This window comes from Ochotona curzoniae, unplaced genomic scaffold (assembly GCF_017591425.1).
Source record: "Ochotona curzoniae isolate NIBS_2020 unplaced genomic scaffold, NIBS_Ocur_1.0 scaffold_3835, whole genome shotgun sequence".
Taxonomy (NCBI): domain Eukaryota; kingdom Metazoa; phylum Chordata; class Mammalia; order Lagomorpha; family Ochotonidae; genus Ochotona; species Ochotona curzoniae.
In genome coordinates, this window is record NW_024467114.1 from 28,962,358 (window position 1) to 28,985,630 (window position 23,273).

General features: G+C 39.1%; 1 protein-coding gene across 1 annotated transcript in view; it reads left to right on the forward strand.

Annotated features, from left to right (window-relative positions):
* Nucleotides 1-23,273, forward strand: part of FAM126A (family with sequence similarity 126 member A) — a 70,826-nt gene that overhangs the window by 22,390 nt on the left and 25,163 nt on the right. Inside the window, exons 2-7 of the mRNA XM_040965058.1 lie at nt 4,678-4,756; nt 14,077-14,178; nt 17,484-17,663; nt 18,444-18,524; nt 18,985-19,100; nt 19,466-19,561. Of these exons, the coding sequence (XP_040820992.1) occupies nt 4,706-4,756; nt 14,077-14,178; nt 17,484-17,663; nt 18,444-18,524; nt 18,985-19,100; nt 19,466-19,561 (626 nt within the window). The 5' untranslated portion in view covers nt 4,678-4,705. The remainder of the gene's footprint in view (nt 1-4,677; nt 4,757-14,076; nt 14,179-17,483; nt 17,664-18,443; nt 18,525-18,984; nt 19,101-19,465; nt 19,562-23,273) is intronic.

Genomic DNA, 23,273 nt, shown 5'->3' on the forward strand with positions numbered 1-23,273 from the left:
ACAACCACAGTTCTTTCTGTTCTTTGCTCCTGGAGGTTTTCAGAATTCTACACATAGACCTGCTCTGTCTGCCACTCTGTACCCAGCCTATTCCACCAAGCATGGTATTCTTGCCTGACTTGGTAATTCAAAAGGAGGGAGGGAGAGATAGAGAGATCTTCCATGAACTGGTTAGTTTGCCAGATGGATGCAACGACCTGGGCTGGGCCTGGATGAAGCTAGAAGCCAAGACATTCATTCAGGTCTCCCACATGGATTGTGGAGGCCCAAACCCTTGAGCCATTAACAGGGAGCTGGATCAGAAGTGGAGTAGCTGGGACTCAGCGTGGTTCCATGTGGGATGCCAGGGTTGCAGGTGGCAACTTTGCACCACAGCAAAGGCCCCCAAAATATTTTTGTTTGAAAATAGACTTGTTGGGCCCAGCAGCGTGGCCTAGCGGCTGAGGTCCTCGCCTTGAACGCCTCAGGATCCCATATGGGCGCCAGTTCTAATCCCAGCAGCTCCACTTCCCATCCAACTCCCTGCTTGTGGCCTGGGAAAGCAGTCGAGGACAGCCCAAAGCTTTGGGACCTTGCACCCATGTGGGATACCCAGAAGAGGTTCCTGGATCCTGGCTTCAGATCGGCATAGCATCAGCCGTTGTGCTCACTTGGGGAGTGAAGCATTGGACAGAAGATCTTCCTCTCTGTCTCTCCTCCTCCCTGTATATCTGACTTTCCAATAAATAAATAAATCTTAAAAAAAAAAAAGAAAGAAAATAGACTTCTCTTAAAATCCATTTCCACAAATTTTTTAAAGTATCTCATGGCTGGTTTATTCATTTATTTTTTGTTGAGTATAGTATACTGTAAGATATGCATACAACTGTTTTTTAAGATTTATTTTATTTTTATTGAAAAGACAGATATACAGAGAGGAGAGAGAGAGAGAGGAAGATCTTCCATCCAACGATTCACTCTCCAAGCGGCCGCAATGGCTGGAACTGTGCCAATCCGAAGCCAGGAGCCCAGGAGCCTCTTCCTGGTCTCCCACATGGTTTCAGGGTCCCAAGGCTTTGGGCTATCCTGGACTGCTTTCCCAGGCCACAAGCAGGGAGCTGGATGGGAAGCGGGGATGCCAGGATTAGAACCAGCGCCCATGTGTGATCCTGGTGTGTTCAAGACAAGGACTTTAGTTACACTACCGTGCTGGGCCTCAACTCTTGATGAACATTTAGTTTGTTTTTAGTTTTTGGCTATTAAAAAAAAATAAAAAGAGCTGCTTTTCTGATAAAGATTCCTGGATATATCCTTCAGAGAACATATGTCCACAGTTTTGTGGAGTATTTTTATGTTGCCTTGCTGTGTGCCTGGAGTATACATGTATTCAGTTAGACAGGATAGCTCTTACCAAAAAATGCTTCAGATGTTGTGCCAATTTGTGTTTATACTAGTTTTGTTGAGTATCCTGATTGCAAAATATCGTTTTTCAATATTTGGTAAGACCTGTCTTTCATTCTAGCCATTCTTGTTGAAGATGATGGTGTTGTGTTTCATTATGGCTTTTAGTATTTTCCCTGTTGACTAATGAAATTGAGCACCTTGTTTTTTAATCTACTTGGACAGGTGATGCTTTTTTTCCCCTATTGAATTGTCTGCTTTTTTTCTGAATCATTTATGAGTCCTTTGTATGTTCTGATTATCAGACATTTGTCTCAAATATATGAATTGCAAATATCTTCTGCCACCTCATGACTTTGCCTTTTCAATCTCTTGGCAATACCTTTTGATAAATAGGAAGTTCTCACTTTTAATGAAGGTCATTTTATTCCTCCTCCCTGCATTACGATTAGTGCTTTTCTGCCTATTTAAAAAAGAAATCTTCGCTTACCCCAAGGTTATGAAAGGATTCGGTTGTGTTTTCTTATAAAACACACATTTAGGTCTATGATTCACCTGGAACTGGCCATTGCTTGCACTGTGAGCTGGAGAGGTCGTGGCTCTTTCCCTCCCTTGTCCCCATGAAGCTATACAGTTGGCCCAACCCCTGGTGTTGTAATTTCTTATTTAGTGTCACTTTCATCATAATTTGATTGACTGTATGTGTGTAGATCTATTTCTGTCCAAACTGTTCTTCATGTTTATTTTTCTGTTCTTCTGACCGTACCACACTGCCTTAGTTACTGTGGTTTGGGGAGTTTGGTTATGAGTCTTGAAACCTTCAAATCCAAGTGCTCCAGCCTCATGGCTTCTCAAGATTGCATTGGATATCCTTGGTCTTTGGCATGTTCCTATTGGTTCTTTCTAATCCTTTTAAGAGTAGCTTTAATTTTAACTTCAGAGTTATTTTAAATTTTTGTAAAAATGTTATCTGCCAATATCTTTGTAATATGTTAAGGTGTTTCTACTTGTGATGACTGTTCTCTCCTGAGTTTATTAGATAGCAGAATGTATACAGAAATCTATGTGCATTTACATTTACTTCACAAATGTAAAACAAGAGGAAAATACTGAGTAGATACAGGCAGACAGAAAATAATGGTAAGAATATAAAATAAAACAGCCAGTAGGATTTCAGCGTGGCCTTTTGTGGACAGGGCAGAACCTGTGGCCCCCATTTGATTTGTTAGAATCAAAGCAAAGTTAGGTGATTCACAATCTTTGAATATAACAGCAAACCAGTTACTTGTCAGGAGTTTTTCCTAATGGTGAAAACTAAGGGTGTAAATTTTCTTCCTTATTTGCTTTTAAGGGATAATAATTGATCTAGCAATATTTACATTGGTATTTTGAACAGAAATTCAAAGTTTATGCCAGTAGATAGTTCTATCAAATCAATAATAGGATATAGTTATGTGATTTTCTGATAGCTTGACTTGATTCAAGGATAATTTTGCTTATCATTTATTCTAATAAATGTGTGTCATTCACGTGATTCTTTGTGAATGAGTAAATATTGTAGGGTGCTTAAAAGAGCGTGGAAAAATACAATTAAGAAATATATCTATTTATAAGTCCATTTGTAGTTTCTTCAAAATACATATTTCCTATGAACTTTTTGTAGATTCCTCATATGTATGTACCACATGTATATTTATCTACATACAGATGAGTATGTTATATGAATATATATATGCATATTATATATGAACTTCTGTTAAATATGTTTTCATGAGAATTTATAGCAGAACTTTGAGGGTATGTTCGGTAGCAAGAACCTGTGTTATTCATCTGTGTGCTTTGATAGACAGTTGAGCAAAGGTTAACTGAGTTAGCAACATTGTTTAATGATACTGCATAATAGTCCTTTATCATTTATATACTGTGATAAGTGCTTTTGTTTGCATTTTAAAGTCTAATCCTCACATTAACCCCTTGGAAATACTTGCAGTCTTATCCCTGTGTCACAGTAGAAAAAAAGCAAGGCAAATACCTTGCCCAAGTTTATACTACAAGTAAGTAATTGAGTCAGGATTCAGTTTTCGGCAGTTCTGCTTCAGTTTTTACTACATTATTATACTGTTGACAATTCAGAAACTTAATGCAGATTTTGTACCTGAATTGGGAGGTTAGGAAGTTTAGGCGGAACTAAAGTCCTGTAAGAAAGGGTTTCTAAAGTTTGTTCCTGTACAGATGGCTAGGTGAGGAAAAGTACAGTACTTGGACAAATTTTGCCCAGTGTGAAACTATTTTGCATGTTCTTTAGCTTGGTGCATTTCTCTTTTGTGTTTAAGTAAAGGCTAATTCTCTGAGTAACTGCCGTCAAATAGGGTCTCTGAACAGAACATGGGAGTTGTCAGAATCACAGTGGAGTTGCTTGTGTCAACTTTCATGAAAATTAATTAATTAATTGATTTTAAAAAGTTGGGAGCTTATCAAGACTGGTACGTGACTGCCTGATGGTGACTCGACCAGAGCCACACGCTTGCCCAAGCAACGCTCTGGGGATAGACATCTACTCTCTGCTCCACCACCCTTAGACTAGCAGCACTCTTGTCCTTACTCCTCGTGACCAGAGATTATGTTTCAAAATACCAGAGGAAGTCCTTCTCATGTTTGCCTTGGAAAACTTTGCCTTGCCTTGGCTTCCTTGAATATGCCCACAGTTTACTGCCGGTGCATATTTCCACTGCAGTGTTCTGCTATTGCTAACAAACATCATTATTCAGATAATTTTATTTGTTTGTTTGTTTCTTAGGCTGGCAGACCATCATCTTAGATGTTGTCATTTTTACTTTTTAAGTAAGTATTTTTCAAGAATCAAAATGGCTTTCTTAATTACTGTTGCAAGGAAAAACTGATAATATAATCAAATTGCTTTCTATAGAGCCAATTTTGGACACATCTTTTTGCATTTTTCACAGTCTTTAAATGTTTCTTACAGTCTTCTTAAGATGGGGATATTTTTGAAATTGTTTGATTGCAGCTGGGGGAAAATATCCAGTGTGTTTGAGGGTGGCATTCCTAGAAGCCATTCTGAAAGCTACAGAGCCCACTTCATCATGTTGCAGTATTTATACTTGTGTCAGAATTCTTGGGTTTTAAGGCTGGTTTGTGCACATTAGTTTTGAAATAAATCTAGTCATTTGAAGCTTGCTATGAGCTCCTTTATTGTACCAGATTACCTCTTTTCATTTTAATCAGATGATCAAAGAAATATATTCAAAATTCTAACTTTTTTCCTATGTTAATTTTCAGGTTGAAGGTCTAGAGCAGATGTGGAAAGATGTTCACTTCAGAGAAAGGCATCGTGGAGGAGTGGCTGTCAGAGTTTAAGGTAACATTTGTTGAACTAACAAAGCCATTGTAGTTTAGAGAAGTTTTGTCTGCCGTTTAAATTCCAGTGGCTTTTACATTTCCTCTGTATGACCATAAAGCTAAATAGCCATGGAAGAAGTAGGACACCAAAACTCTTAATAGGCAGTTATTTATGTCTAATACTATTTTTGTAGGAAATCAATTTCATTTTTCTCAAAGAATCGCTGATGATTAATTATCGAAATATTTGTTTCACTTTGGGGGGGCAGTGTGGTATAGGGGGCAGTGTGGTATAGGGGGCATTTGAACTGGGAATATCAGCAGTGAGAAGAAGTTCAGGGGTGAGAAGAAGCCCACCTTTGTACAATAGATCTTTCTCTGCTTAGCTATAAGAAAAGTGTGTAACCTTTGATTAGTTAATGAAGAAAACAACATTTATGTTTTCATATTCCCTGAACTCTCCTCTATGATAACTAAAATTGTGTTCCTTAAATAAACTAATTATCTCCCCCTGCCATTATATAAATTACTGTGAACTATAGGAGTTTAATATTTTAGCCTGCAGTTGTTACTTTGCTTTTGTCCAGCCAAACTTTAAAGGCAAACTTAGAGTTGAGTTATTGGTTTGTTTCAATAAAAGACTGTACAATAGGTATCCTGAGGACCTCATACCAAAAAGAAGAAAAAATAAAATGATAGCATCTGAAGGATAGAGTTTGGGTGAAACTGAAATGAAACAGCGTTTTGTTAGGTTTGTGTAATGGGTTTTTCACTCGATCTTAGCCAAAAGGCTGAGGAACGATTGCATAATGGGTTTTAATTAACTCCTGGTCTACACTTCAGAGTGGACACAGGTTACTGAAATCTTAGAAACTACAACAACGTAACATGTTTGGCATGTTGTCTTCAGAAAGGCCTTCACTGAAGCTGTGCTCCTGGACTGGGAACCAAGGCTACCTCCCTGCATCAAAGCAATTTAGATCCTTCAGGCAAGAGTTGGACACTCCGTTCTTCCAAATGTAGTCATACTGAAAACTTCTCAATAACCTATGACTTTAAACCCCAAGGCTTCTCAGTCAGAATACAGTAGTCACTCAAAAACGGAAGTTGTTAGGAGATGTCAGTTGCTTTGTGTCCTTGGCAGATTCAGTGTTTCCTGCCAACAGCTGGCCTTCCCACCCTGTTATCTAACACTATTGGCTAGGCAGGCGGATTCTTAACTCTCTCAGCTTTTATGCAGTCATGGCTTGAACATCTTTCTGTGGACTCCCTAAGCACTGAAGGGATGCAGAATGTGGCCGCCTGTGGTGGCCTTCTAACATGCTTTTTGATAGTTTGGCCAAATCTTACATGTGCTCTTCATTCAAAATGGTTTTAAGTTGTTTTTTCTTTTTTTTCCCTTCTTCAAAAAGGCTTGGTGTGGTTTGTTATTACTATGATTTTTTTGAGGGTCAAGTTGATGGTCAGTTTAGCAGTTGAATACTGTTTCTTTCCAGTTACGCTTTGTTTAATGATGAAATCAGATTTGCAAAAGCACATATTATCCATTCCTTAAGGTGGATAACCATGAGGAGGGGATATGTTAAAGGGTAGGTAATAGGGGAAGGAACAACTATTAAAAAGCATGACTGAGTTAGCTTGTTTTCCCATCTGTTTATTCCCTCCCCTTACTGTCTTGGATAGGAACAGTTGTTGGCAGGGAGGATCAGCATTGGTGTGTTCTCAGCATAAGTGGGAGTTGGGGCCAAGGGGTTCAGAGATGACATGTAAAAGAGTTGGCTAGAGGATTTGCACTGAGCAGAGAAGTGAATGCAACAAATGTGTCAGTATATTGAGGAAAGAATGAGAGTGAGATTTCTCCCTGAGAACAGAATTATAAATGTGGAATGGGGAAAGGCAAAGAAGAACTCTAGTTCTTCTAGTTCTTCTAGACTGGATAAAGAGAATCAATGTGAACTCACATTTTCTTCTTTTTAAGATTTGTATGGACCTTTTTTTTTTAATGTAAAGTTTTAATTTTTATTTTTGATAATGATTACAAAGTTGATCAGGATGGGAAGGATTGAAGTTAGGGAAAAGTGGGTGTGATCTTTCCAAATTTTCTATTTCTTCTTTCTGTTTCTGGAGGAAGGGGGAGAATAAGGTGAGAGGTCATACCCAGCCTCCTAACCACCCAAGTACCCAGAGATGGATAACAGCTACTTGTATTCAACCCAGGGTCCTGATGTGGCACACACTCCACTCTGAGAGTTCTGCCCAAGTGGCTTCTATAGGTCTGAAATGCTCCAAGGATGAGGAATTCCTTCCAATGTTCATTGGCTAATACAGTCACCCTTAGAGTCTCCATTCACCCAGATTTTTGCTGTCATTGGTTGGCTGAGGCAGTTGTCCAATTTGTTCTGTTCTCCTTCCTCTGGTATGGTACCAGATGTTCTCTAAAGGTCCCAATGGGCTGCCATATCCTCCAAGCACATTAGAGCCTGTTGTCTGTTGCTCTATCTTTTATTTTATACTAAGGGGCACCAGTTCTCACAACTGGACCCAAGGACCTAGTCCAGGTGACCTGGGCCCCAACAAAAGCCACTTTCGGTCCTGGAGCTCATGGACCCAGTAACTATCATTCAGGCCGGCCTGAGAACCCAGGCCAGGGAACCCGGGCCCTGCCGGATCCCCTTCCCCCCCCCCAGGGCTCACAGATTGGCATGGCTGCACACAGATGCACACAAATTGGCATGACTTACCTCACTTTGGCATCGGTCCAGCCTGCTTCCAGCTGCAGCTCATGTTGGTGAGTGCTACAGCTTAGCCTGTCCCAGCCAACTCCAGTCCTGGCCCTAATGTGAACTGGCTGGTGTTGTAGCCTAACCCATCTCCTCCTGCACCCGTTCCTGGTTCTTAGATGTGCCAGTGGATGTTGTGAACTGGCCCAGCCTGGCCCACCCCAAGATCTGACCCATATGTATGCTGGTGGGTAACCTAGCCTGATCTGGGCTGCTCCTTGCCTTGGTTCTTGTGCTCACTTACAAGGACCACATCCTGACAAAGGAGTTTCCCAAGCTGTTCTTTCAGGTCTCCTCTCAGTGGCAAATCTCGTGCACAGCAATGGGTCCTTGGTCCTGGTTGGACTCACTCCACCTCTTGTCCTGACAGGAACAGTGTCCATGTCCAACCAGCCCACACCCATTCTGGTTCTTACTGCTGTGTCTTACAATCCAGCCACACCTGGTCCATGCCCAGATCCAGCTCTCACATGGTTCAGCGGGAGTTGAGACCTAGCCCAGTCCATTCTACACTCACCCTGGCACTCACGAGCACCAATGGGTGCTGGAGTCTAGCCTGGTCTGGCACGCCCCAGACCGAGTCCACTTCCATGCTGAGGGAGATTGCCAGCCATGTCCAGCCCAGCCCGCTTCCCCCATTCTGGCTCTTGGCATTCACCAGTGGGAACTCCAACCCAGGCATGTTGTTCCTTTAGCTCCCAGCCACAGATCTCGTGCATACCGATGGAGAGTGTAGTTCTGCAACAGTGAGCCCACATACGCCCCCTCAACAAATTTCTGCCTCTAGTCCTGATTCTCCAGTGTGCTGGTTAGTATCATGGCCCAGGCTTACATTACTCATCCCCTGTTGTGACTCTCACTTGTGGGTACTATGACCTAGTTCTGTCAGGCACGCGCCCAGCCCTAGCTTTAGTGTGTGTCAGTGGGTGGTATTCAATGATGGCCGATGCTAACTACCCCAGCTCAGGTCTCACACGTGTGCAGGTACTTTGGTCTGACCCTTAAAGGTCCTCCCGTTACCCCCTCAAACCAGTAGGTCTCAGCCTCCTGGCTTATGTGCAAGTACAGTTTCTTTGTCTATGGAAGTTCCTCACCTGGGCATGAACCCTCAGGTCCCCACTCGCCCCAACTGTGCCATCCCCCATGTCCCCTGTAAGTCCATAACCCCAAGTCCCTAGAGCCTGCTACGGGGTTGCCTGCTGCTGCTGCCAGGTAGGTGTCTCAAAATTCCCCCTGTTTTTCTTTTTTTAAAAAGGCTTATTTATTTTAATTGGAAAGGAAGATTTACAGAGAGGAGAGACAGAAAGATCTTCCAGGGCCCAGCGTGGTGGCCTAGCAGCTAAAGTCCTTGCCTTGAAGGCTCCAGAATCCCATATGGGTGCTGGTTCTAGTCCTGGCTGCTCCACTTCCCATCCAGCTCCCTGCTTGTGGCCTGGGAAGGCAGTCGAGGACGGCCCAAAGCTTTGGGACCCTGCACCCGTGTGGGAGACCCGGAAGAGGTTCCTGGATCCTGGCTTTGGATTGGCACAGCTCCGGCTATTGCGGTCACTTGGAGAGTGAATCATTGGATGAAAGATCTTTCTCTCTGTCTCTCCTCCTCTCTGTGTATCTGCCTTTTCAATAAAAATAAATAAATCTTAAAAAAAGAAAAGAAAGAAAGATCTTCCATCCGCTGGTTCACTCTCCAAGTAGCCACAATGGCCAGACCTGAGCTGATCTGAAGCCAAGAGCCAGGAGCCTCTTCCTGGTCTATCACATGGTTGGCTGTCCTCTACTGCTTTCCCAGGCCATAAGCAAGGAGCTCGATGGGAAGTGGACGCATGCAAGACGACGACTTTAGCCACTAGGCTACTGCACTGTGCCCAGAACTCTGTGTCTCAAATAATTAAAGAGAAACAGAGGTAGAAGACTTTGATCCACTGATTTGCTCTACAGATGGCCACAGCAGCTGGGGCTGGGCCAGGCTAAGGGCAGAAGTTTCTCCTGGGTGTCCTTGGTGTGTGCAGGGACCATCTTTCACTGCTTTCCCAGGCATATCACCGGAGTACTTGATCAGAAGTGGAGCAGCTGGGACTTAAACACTTCCCATATTGGGTGCCAGTGCTATAGGCAGCAGGTTAACCTTCTAAGCCACAGTGCTGACCCCATCCTGAGTTCTAGATGTGTATATGATATGTATGTGTGTATCCATACATAGATGAAGGTACCTCAGAATGTTCGTGGAAACATGGAAGTTGTTTTTTTCCCTTAATGCTTTGAAATAGGCTCACATGTATGTGCTTCTTAGCTCCTTTCACAGAGAAAACCTAAGAAACAACACCACCCCACATACAAGGTGCACAGATCTTATTTCCTGAATTTCTTTTTCCACTGAAAGAAACCAGAGTACAAATAAATGCACAGTACTATTTAAATGATAGTTAACCAAGAGAATAAATTACTTGGGTCACAGTGTTTTACTAAAAATTGGTTTATGAAGGTAGTGGTTTATGAAGGTAGTGAAACTTCTTCATTGTGAGAAGGGAATAAAATCACAGGTCTTATGAAGTAAAAGGTAATTTAATTTAATTTATTTCTGTTCTACTCTCCTCCCCCAAGATTTACTAGTTTTCGATCACTTTGAAAATGAGTATTTGTTGTCATTTATTTGGAAGACACCATTCCTGAAAATCATGTTGAGCATAACTCTGAATTATATAAATATGTACTGAACTCAGCTCTGTGTTTGATAAGGATAATAAAGTTATCAGGCAAAATCAGCAGCAGAGCAGAGGGAATACTAAGGACTTGGAAAAGTTCATGGCAAATGTTCCTTAGGAAAAGCATATGTGGATTTATATTTTTTGTGTGTGCCAAGATAACCATGTATTTTCTAATTCCATTTATCTTCAGATGTTTTGAAGTTCCTTGTAGAAGGCTAAAAATGTGTTTGGGTAGAAATATGCTATAAACCTTTAAGAATATATTTATTGGGGCTGGTGCTGTGGTGTAGCAGATTAAGCCTTCACACTTTTATGGACCTGGGTTGGAGTTCCAGCTGTTCCACTTCTGATGCAGCTCCCTGCTAATGGCCTGGGGAAGGAGGGGAGGATGGCCCAAGTCCTTGGGTCCCTGCGCCTACGTGGACGACCAAAAAAAGCTCACGACTCCTGGCTTCAGACTAGCCCAGCTTTAACCATTGCCACTATTTGGCAAATGAGCCAGCAGATGAAAGGTCTGTCTTTGTCATTCCTTCCAAATATTATTATTATTATTATTTGTTGTTGCTGTTGTTGTTGTTGTTGTTGGAAAGGCAGAGTATTAGGGAAAGAGAGAAAAACTGCAAGATTGCTCCCCAATGGCCACAACAACCAAGCCTGGGTTTGGCTGACCAGGACCTGAGAGCTACATCCAGGTCTCCCATTTTGGCAGCAGGCCCAGGCGTTTGGGTCACTTTCCACTGCTTCTGAGGCTCATTGGTGGGTAACTTGATGAGAAGTGGACTAGCTTGATTCGACTCACAGCTAGGGGATGTTGGCATCAATATCACAGATAATGGCTTCACCTGCTGCACTGTACTGGCAACACTGGTTAAGTACTTTTAAAATGAGGATGATTTCTATCTGCCTTTGAAGTGATCTGTGATATTAAATAACATTTATTAGTCAAAATAAAGACAATATTACTAATAATGTCAAGGTCACCATGCTTGATGAAGTGAATTGAGAGTCAGAAATCCTTTGATCAAATCCTGATTTTCTTACTAGGTGGATTTGTTATGTTGGGCGAATCATATAAGCTCTCCAGTCATCAGTGTCCTCATCAGGAAATTGAAGCAGGTGGTCAGTAAAAAAACCCATTTTCAGCATCATAGTCTGAATTTCCAATCTTGCTCAGGAACCTTGCAGGTACAGAGACAACACAGTTTGATTTGTGAAAATCTTGCATTTAAAATCTAAATATTAACATTTTTTTCCAAGTGTCTGTTTTAGATATGTTATTTGTTTTTTCTTTATGTTCTACTAAAACGGTAAGAATAGGATTTCATTTCCAGATTTCATGAATAGCTCAATCTTTTTCTTTTCAAATATTTATTTGTAAAACATTTTTCAGGTTATAGTGTGTATTTATGAATGCTATGTGTAGATTTACCTAGTGGATTTCTGGACTCCTCATTTTTTTTTTTTTTTCTGATAGTCACAGGATCTTAATAAGTGATTCAAATCCAGTCTTAGGAGTGATATTGTTGAAAAGGTTGTTTTAGTTATTGGTTTTTCTCCCATCTGTCCATCTCCATTAAATCTTTTCCACTCAGCCCATATTATCTCCTTATATTAAAAAAAAATCTGCCAGATGATGCTTGAGTGTGAAGCATCTGTCTTCAAATTTTGCCAAGAAGAATTTTCCAGCATAATGTTCCAATACATTACCTTTCATTTTCATCTCTTCCTTCTGAAATATGAGATTCAAATGGTATTTAAGAAGGCCAATACTTTGAAATTAATACAGGCCAAGAAAATGTAGATGCTTATTATAACGGATCTTAAATGTGTTCGGACCTTTTAAATCTTAAGCTTTTCAAAACGCCATTCATAAACATAACAGCCATATCTTCTTTTTTTGTATGCAATAGTAACTTTACCCACATTCTTGCAGTGAAATAATGACAGAATTGTGAAAAAAAATCAAAGTTATTACATTAATTTTTAGGATAATTTCTCCTCTCACTTACTATTAGTCTTGGTTTCCCAAAGTTTATCTTTTCAGAAAAGAGCTGTCTTTCTTCCATTGGCTGTTTCACAAAAAAATATTTTACCTCATAAGAATTAATTGATATATAAACTTAAAAAAATAGTGTTTTAGTTTTAGCCCAGATAGTATGTTACAACAGATAATCTTATATTCACAAACTCTAAAATATTTATTTTAATACAGTTCTGCTTAAATTTTATAGACATGTTAGAAACATGCAAGTATTGTGTCATATTAAATTATGTAATGTATTTTAATGATAGAAAACTAGATATATGAAATATGTAACTTAGGTTCATTTTTTATTCAGAAGATTAGGAACCTTTTTTATTTGACTACTAATTCTTTTTATATAAATTCCATTAGCACTATGCTACTCTTGATCAAATGACGGAAATGGAATGTTGCCTGGTGCTCTTTTATTACTTGCTTTTGAAATAAGGAAGCATGCGCTAATCTCTTCTTTATGTATGCTGTGCAGTGAAACTTGTTTTTTTCTCTGGAGGATGTTGGAAGGCTCTCAAATAGTTCACATTTATTAACCATTCTACTACACAGAACTGACTTATTAGAATTGTTTAAAAAGCCATTCATTTTTATGTCCTAAGGTAAAACATGACCTATTTTTAAAGAATCTACCAAGGAATCAACAGTGACAATGTTTCTGTCTTCTCCTGTCTATGATAAGTTCCCCTGGCAAAGGTTTGAGAACGAGGCTTTGTGCTGAGTGATGCCAATGGAGAAATGGTAAGACAGTTCTTACCCTCGAGGGGCTCGCAGTAAAGATCAGATCAAGATTAAATCCTTATTGTAAAAAGATGTGCTGTTCCACTTTACATGTCTGTTTATGTATATCTGTATAGTCGTGCCAAATGTTGAAACATGAAGCACTAGGATGTAGAATATGGAAAAAGCAGTGTATGTCTTGAAATGACTGTCAAGACATCTTGAGACATGGTGTCTACTGCAGGATTAGCACTGGTTGATTGGAGGAAGGAAGTAGTTCAGGTGAGGAAGAATCCTAACTCAGGAGACGAATTTTGTCAAATTTTGTCATTCTTAGAATGACATGGGTTTCTTTTTTTTTTTTTTATGATTCCCTGTCGTGTGTGTGTGTATTTTGTCCTTTTGTGTGGGTGTTGATTAGTTGCCCCCTGTTTGAGGCTACACTAGAAAACTGGTTTGTGATAGAACATCTGAGAAGCTGAAGTTTTCCCACCAGTTCATGAGGTAGAACAGCTTAACAGAGCTTACCAGTCACAATATGTACCTCAGGACATATTTATGTAAGACAGTATCCTGTGGCTTTTAGGTCTGAAACATTATCAGAGCCTTATATAACATGATTAGTCAGAATCAGGACCCAGATAATGTGACTTATATAATACTCCAGAAATGTGGCCAGCTTTGTATATGGCTTATATCCTCATTCTAACCTCACACTGTGATCAAAGATGAAGTATTGGTGTTCATTTATGTTCCTGATGATGGGTCGAGGATAGGATAAATTTCTGCTTTATTTTGATTTTTTTGTTGAACTATAATTAAGATAAAATTGACTATTTTAAGGTAAAAATATGGTGTTTTTATTTGTTTAGTAGTTTTGCAATGTGGTGCAGCCAGCAGCAATGTCTAATTCCAGGGCACTCCTACCACATCCATCTTTCTCCTCCCTCTCCCTGCCATCTGCACCTGTTAGTCACCTTCAGTCTTTCCCCTTCTTCATTCAGCCTCTGCCAACAACTGGTCTCCCTTCTAATCTATGGACTCTCCAATTTTGGAAATTTTATAAAAAAAAATTAAGCTTTCTTTTTTTTACTTTGTTTAGACACTGCCAGAAACATCTTTACCAGATTATGCCACAAATTTGAAAGACAAGAGTTCCTTAGTTTCATCTCTCTATAAAGTTATCCAAGAGCCACAAAGTGAGGTAAGTATTCTTACAGTTTATGATACCATTATTTTCAGTTGATTATGCTCACTTTTTATTATGAAATCTAACATATATAAAAGGTAAAGAAAATGTTTTAAAGAACAATATGAAATGAAATTCACTATACCATTCTGCCTCCCATAGAATTATTCCCATATTCCCAAAGCTATCTGTGTGTGTGTGTGACAGAGAGAGAGAGAGAAACAGTTTAATGACCACATGTGCACTACTATGTCAGTGAATAAACTTAATGGATGTAAAAATGTGATGTAATGTGGGAAGTGTGTGTTGGTCTGAGGAGGTGAATTGAGATATGATTGAAGTAGAACCAGAGAGAGAAAAACCAGGAACAAGAACTTTCCAGGAGAGAAATCAGTCATTTGAAAGGCTGTTAGATAGATGTGTACAATGAGTTCAGGAAATGTATAGAGTCTATATGGGTATGATGCTGTTAGCTTGAGCGTGGCTTTCAACTGAGTACAATTTTAGCTAGACATCCAATTAGAGGCTAAGAGTACTCAAGTCTGTTTCAACATCAGCTGTTCACTGAGAGTCATGTGAATCCTCTTTGGGGTTCCAGAATGAGAGAGGTCCAGTGCCAGCTGATGCCACACCTGAATAGCAGAGTCTTTCCAACCATTTTGTATTCTGTCCTATCTATGTTCCTTAGTAATTGTTGAATACAAAACTTTTGCAAGGTTTTCCTAGTAGGTTCACCCAAGCTCAAAAGTTTGATACCTTCCCAACTTAATTATTTTTCTGTAGAATTTATTTATGTGAAAGGCAGTGTAGTGGAGGGGAAAAGATAAAGAGATTTTCTATCCTCTGTTGCCTCCCCAGTGCTGGAACAGTTTGAACTGGCTCAGGCCAGAGCCAAGAGCCTGCAAGTCCATCTAGCTCTCCTCTGTGGGAGAGCTGTGGGAGATGGATGCTGTTGTCTCAAGCAGTGACTTAACCCAGTGTGCCACGCTTTCTTGTGCCTCGTTTCTACTACTACTAGAAATGTGTCTGGATTACAGACTTCCTACTTACGAATGAATTGTTGTAAATGATCATTTGAATGTTGCATGTTTTAGAGGCCAGGGTGCTTTTTAGACTGTAGAGAAGATACATGATAAGGTTCCCATCAGACTTCTAAAAAACTCATTTCACGGGCCTGGCGTGGTGGCGCAAGTGGTTAAGGTCCTCACCTTGCACGCCCGGGATCCCATATGGGCGCCGGTTCTAATCCCGGCAGCCCCGCTTCCCTTCCAGCTCCCTGCCTGTGGCCTGGGAAAGCAGTTGAGGACGGCCCAAAGCTTTGGGACCCTGCACCCGCGTGGGAGACCCAGAAGAGGCTCCTGGCTTCAGATTGGCATAGCATGGGCCGTTGTGCTCACTTGGCGAGTGAATCATCGGATGGAAGATCTTCCTCTCTGTCTCTCCTTTCTGTATATCCGCCTTTCCAATAAAAATAATAAAAATAAATCTTTAAAAAAAAAAAAGCTCATTTCACACACACACACAGACACACACACACACACACACACAGAGTATGCTTGACGTGTTGTTCTTTTTAACAGTACTGTGAGAAAGAACATTTAGCATTTCACTGCAGACACTAGGGAACACTGCCCATTCTAATGCTTTACCCACATTGCTTCTGTAGTAGGAGGTCAAACACTGGCCATATTTCCCACTGTGTATTTTATTGTTTTCTTTTCCAACACTTTCCAGAATGTGTATAAAGTAGTTAAAGGAGCTGACTCTAGTACTGACCCTTGTGATCCTGGCCTCTTTGTCTCTATTCCCTCATGTGGAAAGTGTGGATAATGATATTCCACCCTACAGTGCTTTGGGATTGATCAGGTTCCTGTATGGGAAAGTACTTTGCAAGCCGTAACACACTACACAGATGCCAGGCTGAATGGGTTTCAAGTACATGCCTTCATCCAGTCTATTGGCAGCGTGTGATTTCAGCTTCCCCTTTGGATCTGTCTTCATTTGGCTCTGCAGCAGGCTTTTAATGTTGAATGTCAAACTGTTTCTAAAGCCTTTGAATGCACTTTGATTAAATTTGATTCTCTGCTCATGCAGACCATCTTAAATATATTTTCTAATATATTTTATAATTTACTAATACTTTCTAAGCTTAGCAGTCCTTATCAATTGATCCATTCAAAGCTTTCCCAGGGATTTATTGAAAAGCTGAGTCATGCTACAAAACAAGGATGCTGAGGCTGGCCCACAAACTACATTTTGAAAAATTGTACCCCAAAAGCTAAAAGTCTTCCTTTATGCCACTTTTAATCTCATTATTTAACATTCCTACCCTAAAATCTTTTCTTGGTATCTATGAATAGAATCCCTTGTAGCCCTCCAGTTTCTTTGTTACCTTCCCATGGCTTTGATGGACATGTGTCACCCTCAAAAAGACCATTTGGAGAGTGGAGAAATATCCCTTATGAAGGATTAATTGTCAGAGTTAGGTAATTTTTCAGTAGGAAAGATTAGTTTTAATCAATGTTTATTGAACTGTGACTTTTGTTAAATCTTGTTTAAATAATATTGACATTAATTCTCAGTTTGTATATTTAATTTATTTCAAATCAAAAACACCCACTATAAATTAGTTTCTGTTCATTTCAATTATTGGCAGTGAAAAATCTGTTGAGTAAATTGACTTAAATCTGTTGCCTAAATTAATGAAGGATAGCTCATTGAAAATATAAGATGTTTTCCTTGAAAAACCAGTACCCTGTGAATTTCTTGACATACAGACTATGTGTATCATTTTATATGCTTTATAATAACATTACCTATGAGTGTCTTTTATCTTGCTTTCTGAATCATAAAAAGAAAGTATTTTCATGATACAGCCCACTCTACTAACTGGATGGGGTCGGGGGAGGGGTGTGTGGTGGGAAAGAAAAAGGTTAGAGATCACTCCAAATGATGTTGTATGGTAGTCACTGCTACCGGATGAAACTTGGGAGGGAGATCCCATTTCATTTCCCGCATCCCATGGCTAGTCATTTATGTATTGTCATGTATCTAGTCAGGAATGAAGGATGCTAAGGAAGAAACTTACTGCCACATAGCAATTTCAAGAAGTAAAACAAAAGGCACTGTTTTCACACCAATACTATCTGAAAGTTGTGAACTGTTCTGAAATTTACATAGTGCAAATTTAATAAACATATGTTCCTGTTTACCCTTCCGTCAGGGTTGAAAGCTTAGTTATGAATAACTTGTACATCTCATGTAACAAGGTCATTGAAATGCAGTCCAGTTTTAGAATTAGCATTTTGTTTTTCTTGCAGTTGCTAGAACCTGTCTGCCACCAGCTCTTTGAATTCTATCGCAGTGGGGAAGAGCAGTTACTTCGATTTACACTTCAGTTTCTCCCAGAACTCATTTGGTGCTACCTTGCGGTCTCCGCCAGCAGAAATGTACACAGCAGTGGATGCATCGAAGCTCTTCTTTTAGGGGTTTACAATTTGGTTTGTATTTAGTGTAGTTAACACAATGTTTTTCAGCAAAATCCAATCCATAACCTTTGTGACTACTTTACTTTTTAGTAAAACTGTTTGTTTTTAGTACATCAAATGACTCAGTTTATTCTCTCTCTCCAAAAAAAAAAAAAAAAGAAAGATTTTATGTGGTTAGGGACCCTACAGGGATACATATAAGTATGTAACTATCCTTCAGGATAGATGGAAGACTAGAAATCGTTATGATTTCAGTTCTTTTAAGGAGGTATCTGAAAATATTGTTGTGTTTTACATTTTTTAAACTTAAAGTATACCATCTATAAATGATGTTTCTGATCTTCACAGAAAATTTAGAAGCTCAGCTAATATTTACCATAGTTTTATAAAATGTGGTTATATCATTGATTTAGAATTTTCATTATGAATAGAGCTTGTATATAAGTTAATATGATGCTCTAGATACGTATGATTTATCCTCTTCAAAAATGGGAAGAAAGTTAAAGTCCTTTTGTATTTATATCCCCAATTGATTTAGAGAATGTAATTGGTTATATTAGAAAGATCGGTTATTAAGACTGTACATCTCTGTCTCAGTCATTCTAAAAGCTATTTTAAAAGTAAGAGGATGTACATTTTACCTATTTCTATTTATGAATAATTGATACTAGAATATCATGGTTTAAGATTATAACTGACTAATTTCTACTCAGGTCTTTAAAAAATAGATTAACAAAATAAATTTATGTGTAAAGAAGTAAAGATTTCAATGTATTTTTTTTACTTTTATAGGAAATAGTTGATAAACAGGGACATAGCAAAGTATTGAGTTTTACGATTCCATCTTTATCCAAACCATCTGTGTATCATGAAGTAAGTGACATTTTATCAAAGTAAGTTTATTATTCATAAGATTTGATATTGCTATAAGTTAGGGTTTAATTTTGAGGTAAATATCTTAAAAAGTATAAAACACCAAAGTATTTATTATTTTCAAAGTAAAATGAAAAATCAAAATCTTTAAACTCTGAGCTAAACTGTAGTAGTAAGAGCTCTATTGAAAGTAGGCTATTTTCTTACCTCCTGATGGATAAGTTTAATCTTATGTTTAAATTTGTAGCAATTGTACATTTCCATACTAGAATTTTTTTTGAAAACATTTCTTGTTTATCCTTTGTAGTTTGATTTTAAACTACTTATTAAATTTTAGGTGGTTGAATATTTTTATTGTATATGATGTTCCTGGTGTTCATTCTTCATGGTATACATGTTCTAAATATTACATTTTCACTGGAATTGCTTTTGCCCCTTCATTTGAATGTCGTTTCTTCAGCCTTCCAGCATTGGGTCCATGGCTCTGACAGAGAGTGCCCTCTCCCAGCACGGTTTATCCAAGGTCGTGTACAGTGGACCTCATCCTCAACGAGAGATGCTGACAGCACAGAACAGGTATACTGTTGACACTGACTTTGAAAAATCGTTTCATGTGGACAGACAGTAATGTGTAATCAGGCATGCATAGCAGCTTGTGACTAGTGAGTTATTTTATGCAAGAGAAATACACGTCTAGATTTGTTACTGGATTTCCAATGTCATCTGGAACACAAATAAGTTTTTAAGATAAGTATGTGTGGCTGTTCCTTGGGAAGTCTTCTTTTTCCCTGTTGACTTTTTACCATCATTGGTACCTAACATTGTACAGGTCTGTTCCCTGCAGTCCCATGCCTCCCTCCCCTGTGGTCACCCTCTTACCTATTTTGCTTGATTTGTTAGAATTCTGAAAACTTGTTTATATTCTTTTGGTTTGTCTCTAGGTTTGAAGTATTGACATTCCTTTTGTTGTGTTACAATGCTGCCTTAACCTATATGCCCGGTGTTTCTCTTCAATCACTGTGTCAGATTTGTTCAAGGTAAGTTAAAATCTCAATTGTTTTTAATACGTGAACTCAGGAAAGCTAGTTTGCTGCATGCCTAAATGTTTCTTGTTTTTAATGTGATCATGTGTTTAAAATGTTCAGTTAGTGTAGAGCTCAGCCTACTCAACTCATAGGGAGCTTCCTGTCTTCTGAAGGAAAATCACAAAAAACTTGATGCAGGATGTAGAGCTTGATGATATGTAAGTGGAATATTTAACCAGAGAGTTATTATATTAAATATCTAAAATGATGAAACTGTGATGATTTTTCAGGTTTAGACATGTGTTTGACTTTTTGTTTACTTTTATTCATTTTTACTGTGCCAGGAATTACTGTGCCTCGAAATAAATAAAAAATACTAATTTAAAAATTTTTCTTGTTTAAAAAAATCGGAAACAAGAAGGTGGCTAAATAAATTATCATAGCCTTTAGTATATTATTGGAACATTAAAAAATAATAACATTTAATGTTAGTATATATACCATGGTTCCTGATTTTTTTAATGTAACTGGAATATTAATGATATTTATATCTAGTTGGTAGAATTATGATTTAAATTTCTTTTTGATTTTCTGTGATGCTTTACATTTTCTGTGGGAACACATTACCTTCTCCTGAACAAAACAAAACAAAAAACAAAAAATGGTTGCCTGTGGTAGTTCAAGTAAATAAGGGGTATTATAGGATTAAGGAATTTATGGAATAATTTGTATTGGGAGAGCTTATTTAGAAAGCACAACTAAGCCAGAGGGAGGTCCATGGAGCAATCACACAGAGATCCAACTGATCCACACACAGCAAGCAGAAAAAGGGAATGTGCTGGCCAGGGTAGAAAGCCACGTGGAGCAGTGGGAGGTGGCAGTTGGCAAGACAGGGCTCACAGGTGCATTCAGATGATTCCTGAGGCCATGCATAAGTACATTTCCTTCCTTGGAGAGAGAGTTCCTGTGTGCATGCGGTCTCTGCCACTCACTGAATCATTCTGATGCATTTCTTGCTTGAAATCATCTAAAAGCAGAGGTTCCCAAGTAAAATTTCAAAACTGATGGAATGATTTACATAATATTGCCATCTTTGTATTTTGCCAAGTCACTGTGTTATTAATATCTACTCTCCACATTGTTTACCAAAAAGGAGACTATTGTAATGTGACAAATGGGGAAGGGTGAGAAGGACAATCATTTGTAAACTAAAATTTGGCTTTTTTTGTTTCTCACATCTCACTGTGGACCCCTGAAGACTTTGGTAGGAACTGAAATGAGTGTAAGGACCCCTAAAGAGATCTGAGTTTAAGGAGTGACTTTCACCGGCAGAATTTACAGCCCAAAGACCAGGCCCTGCTCTATAGCTGTTGTTCTTCCATCTAAGGATTGAAGAACTCTGGAATGCATATATGAAGAGCTTCAAAAAGTTCATAGGAAATGGACTTAAAAATTTGTTTTGATGCCAAAAAAAACACCCTGAAACCCATGCATGTTTTTTTCATAATGCACATTTTCCATAAACTTTTCGACTCATATGTGTGTATACATATATGTTTGAATGCTTATGTAGTTTACATATGTATATGTAAATATTTTTGAAATCTCCTAGACAGGCTGTAATAATAGTCACTGTTGATGTTGCCCTGAAAATGTGCATGGAAAAATCAGGGGGAAAAAAAGAAAAATCCAGCAAGAATGTGTATCCCTGGTTTTTGTCCTATGAAACCCTTAGGTGCTGCCTTCTCATATACCCACTTTTACAATGTAGGTTAAAAATATATATATAAATTGTAGGGTATTACTTTTACCCAAGCAGGTAACTGAATAATTCTCCAACAAAGAGTGCAAATAGATGCTAGTCTTAAAAACAAAGAGAAACACAATTATCTGAAACTAGATGTAAGAGGATGCCATGTTGTGTGGCTCAGCTGGTTAAGCTGACACAATACTGACATCCCAGATCAGAATGCTATTTGGGTCCTGGCTACTCTGCTTCCCATCCTGCTCCCTGTTGTGTGCTTGAGAAAGCAGCTGTGGAAGATGGTCCAAGTGGCCCAAGTGCTTGGGCTGTGGCTACTTACCTGGGAGACCAGGATGGAGCTCTTGGCTTCAGTCTGTACCCAGTCTGTGCCCAGTACTGGCTGTTGATGTCATTTGGTAAATCAATCTCTTTCTCCCTATCTCTGCCTTTCCAATCAATTAATAAATGTTTACCAGAAAAGAGAGAAAGAAAGGTTAAATAAATAGATAAATACTAGCTGTAGGATTTTGGCTAAGGAAAATTTCCCTAGACTTATATTAGATTATTCTGTGCCACAAGAGAAAAGGATTCTGTGTAAATGTTGTGCAACATAAGAAAACAAGGGTTTATGTGTATGTGTGTATGACCTAAATAATTCAGAAGACTTCAGCTATTTAAACTAATCATGATTCCTAAGCTACGGGACATGGTAGAAGAGTAACTCCATTCATTTTGGTGGTTTATGTTCTTTATTTTTGTATTAAATTCCCTGCTGTATTCTCAGTGATAAAATCCACTTTGCTATTTCTCTTAATTTCTATTTTCCTTAATCATTTATCAAATACTCTAATTACAAAGTGTTGTAAATTTTAATAATTAGAAAAGAGTTGTGCAGCACTTTTCTTTAATCTCACTTAAGTCAGTTCGTGTCTGTGGAATGAAAATGGTTCCAGAGCTGTGGTGATGAGCACATCATAAATGGGTGTGCCTACCTTAAGGTAAAAGTAATCGCATAATTTGGCGGCTAATCCCATACATTTTGGCATGCACCAGGTCTCTTTGGTTGCTGCTCATTTTGCTTGATGATTATACTGAAATGATCAGTTAGGTCGTTTTGGAAGAAAGATTCATAAACACAACCAGTCTGTGGCACATTTGAAATACATCCATTGACTAATAGATGTTGTTCTTAATCTGGTTGTAATGGATTGACGGGGCGGGTAATAATGAAGACAGTCTTGGGAACTTTTCATCCTTTAGCCATTACACACACAAATCCTTTCTATTGAGGAAAAACCAAGTCAGTTACTGTGAGGTTTGCTGGCCTGTGCTTCCTCCCCATATAGTGTGCATGGACCATCTGAAGCAGAGATCTCAGACAGGTGAGGGCTGAACTGAGCAAGTCACAGTCCACAAATTTTTTTTGTTGTTGTTGTTAAGATTTATTTTTATTGGAAAGTCAGATATACAGAGAGGAGGAGAGACAGAGAGGAAGATCTTCAGTCCGATGATTCACTCCCCAAGTTAGTGCAACGGCCGATGCTATGCCAATCCGAAGCCAGGATCCAGGATCTGCTTCCAGGTCTCCCACGCAGGTGCATGGTCCCAAGGCTTTGGGCCATCCTCCACTGCTTTCCCAGGCCACAAGCAGGGAGCTGGATGGGAAGTGGAGCTGCTGGGATTAGAACCGGTGCCCTATGGGATCCCGGAGCGTCCAAGGCAAGGACTTTAGCCACTAGGTCATGCCGCCGGCCCGTCCACAAATTTTTATTCATTGCTGGTACTGACTATTACATAAGGCATTCCTTAAAGGGATGTACTCATCAATGCTACCAATAGGTCTTGTTAGTATACTCCTGAGCCCTCTTAGTTTGAGGAATTAATTTCTTTCTTTTTTAATTACTGTTGGCCATCTCTACTAATATGAGTCTGCTTAACAGATGGCTATGCCTAATCTTGTCTCTTGACACGGAATGTAAG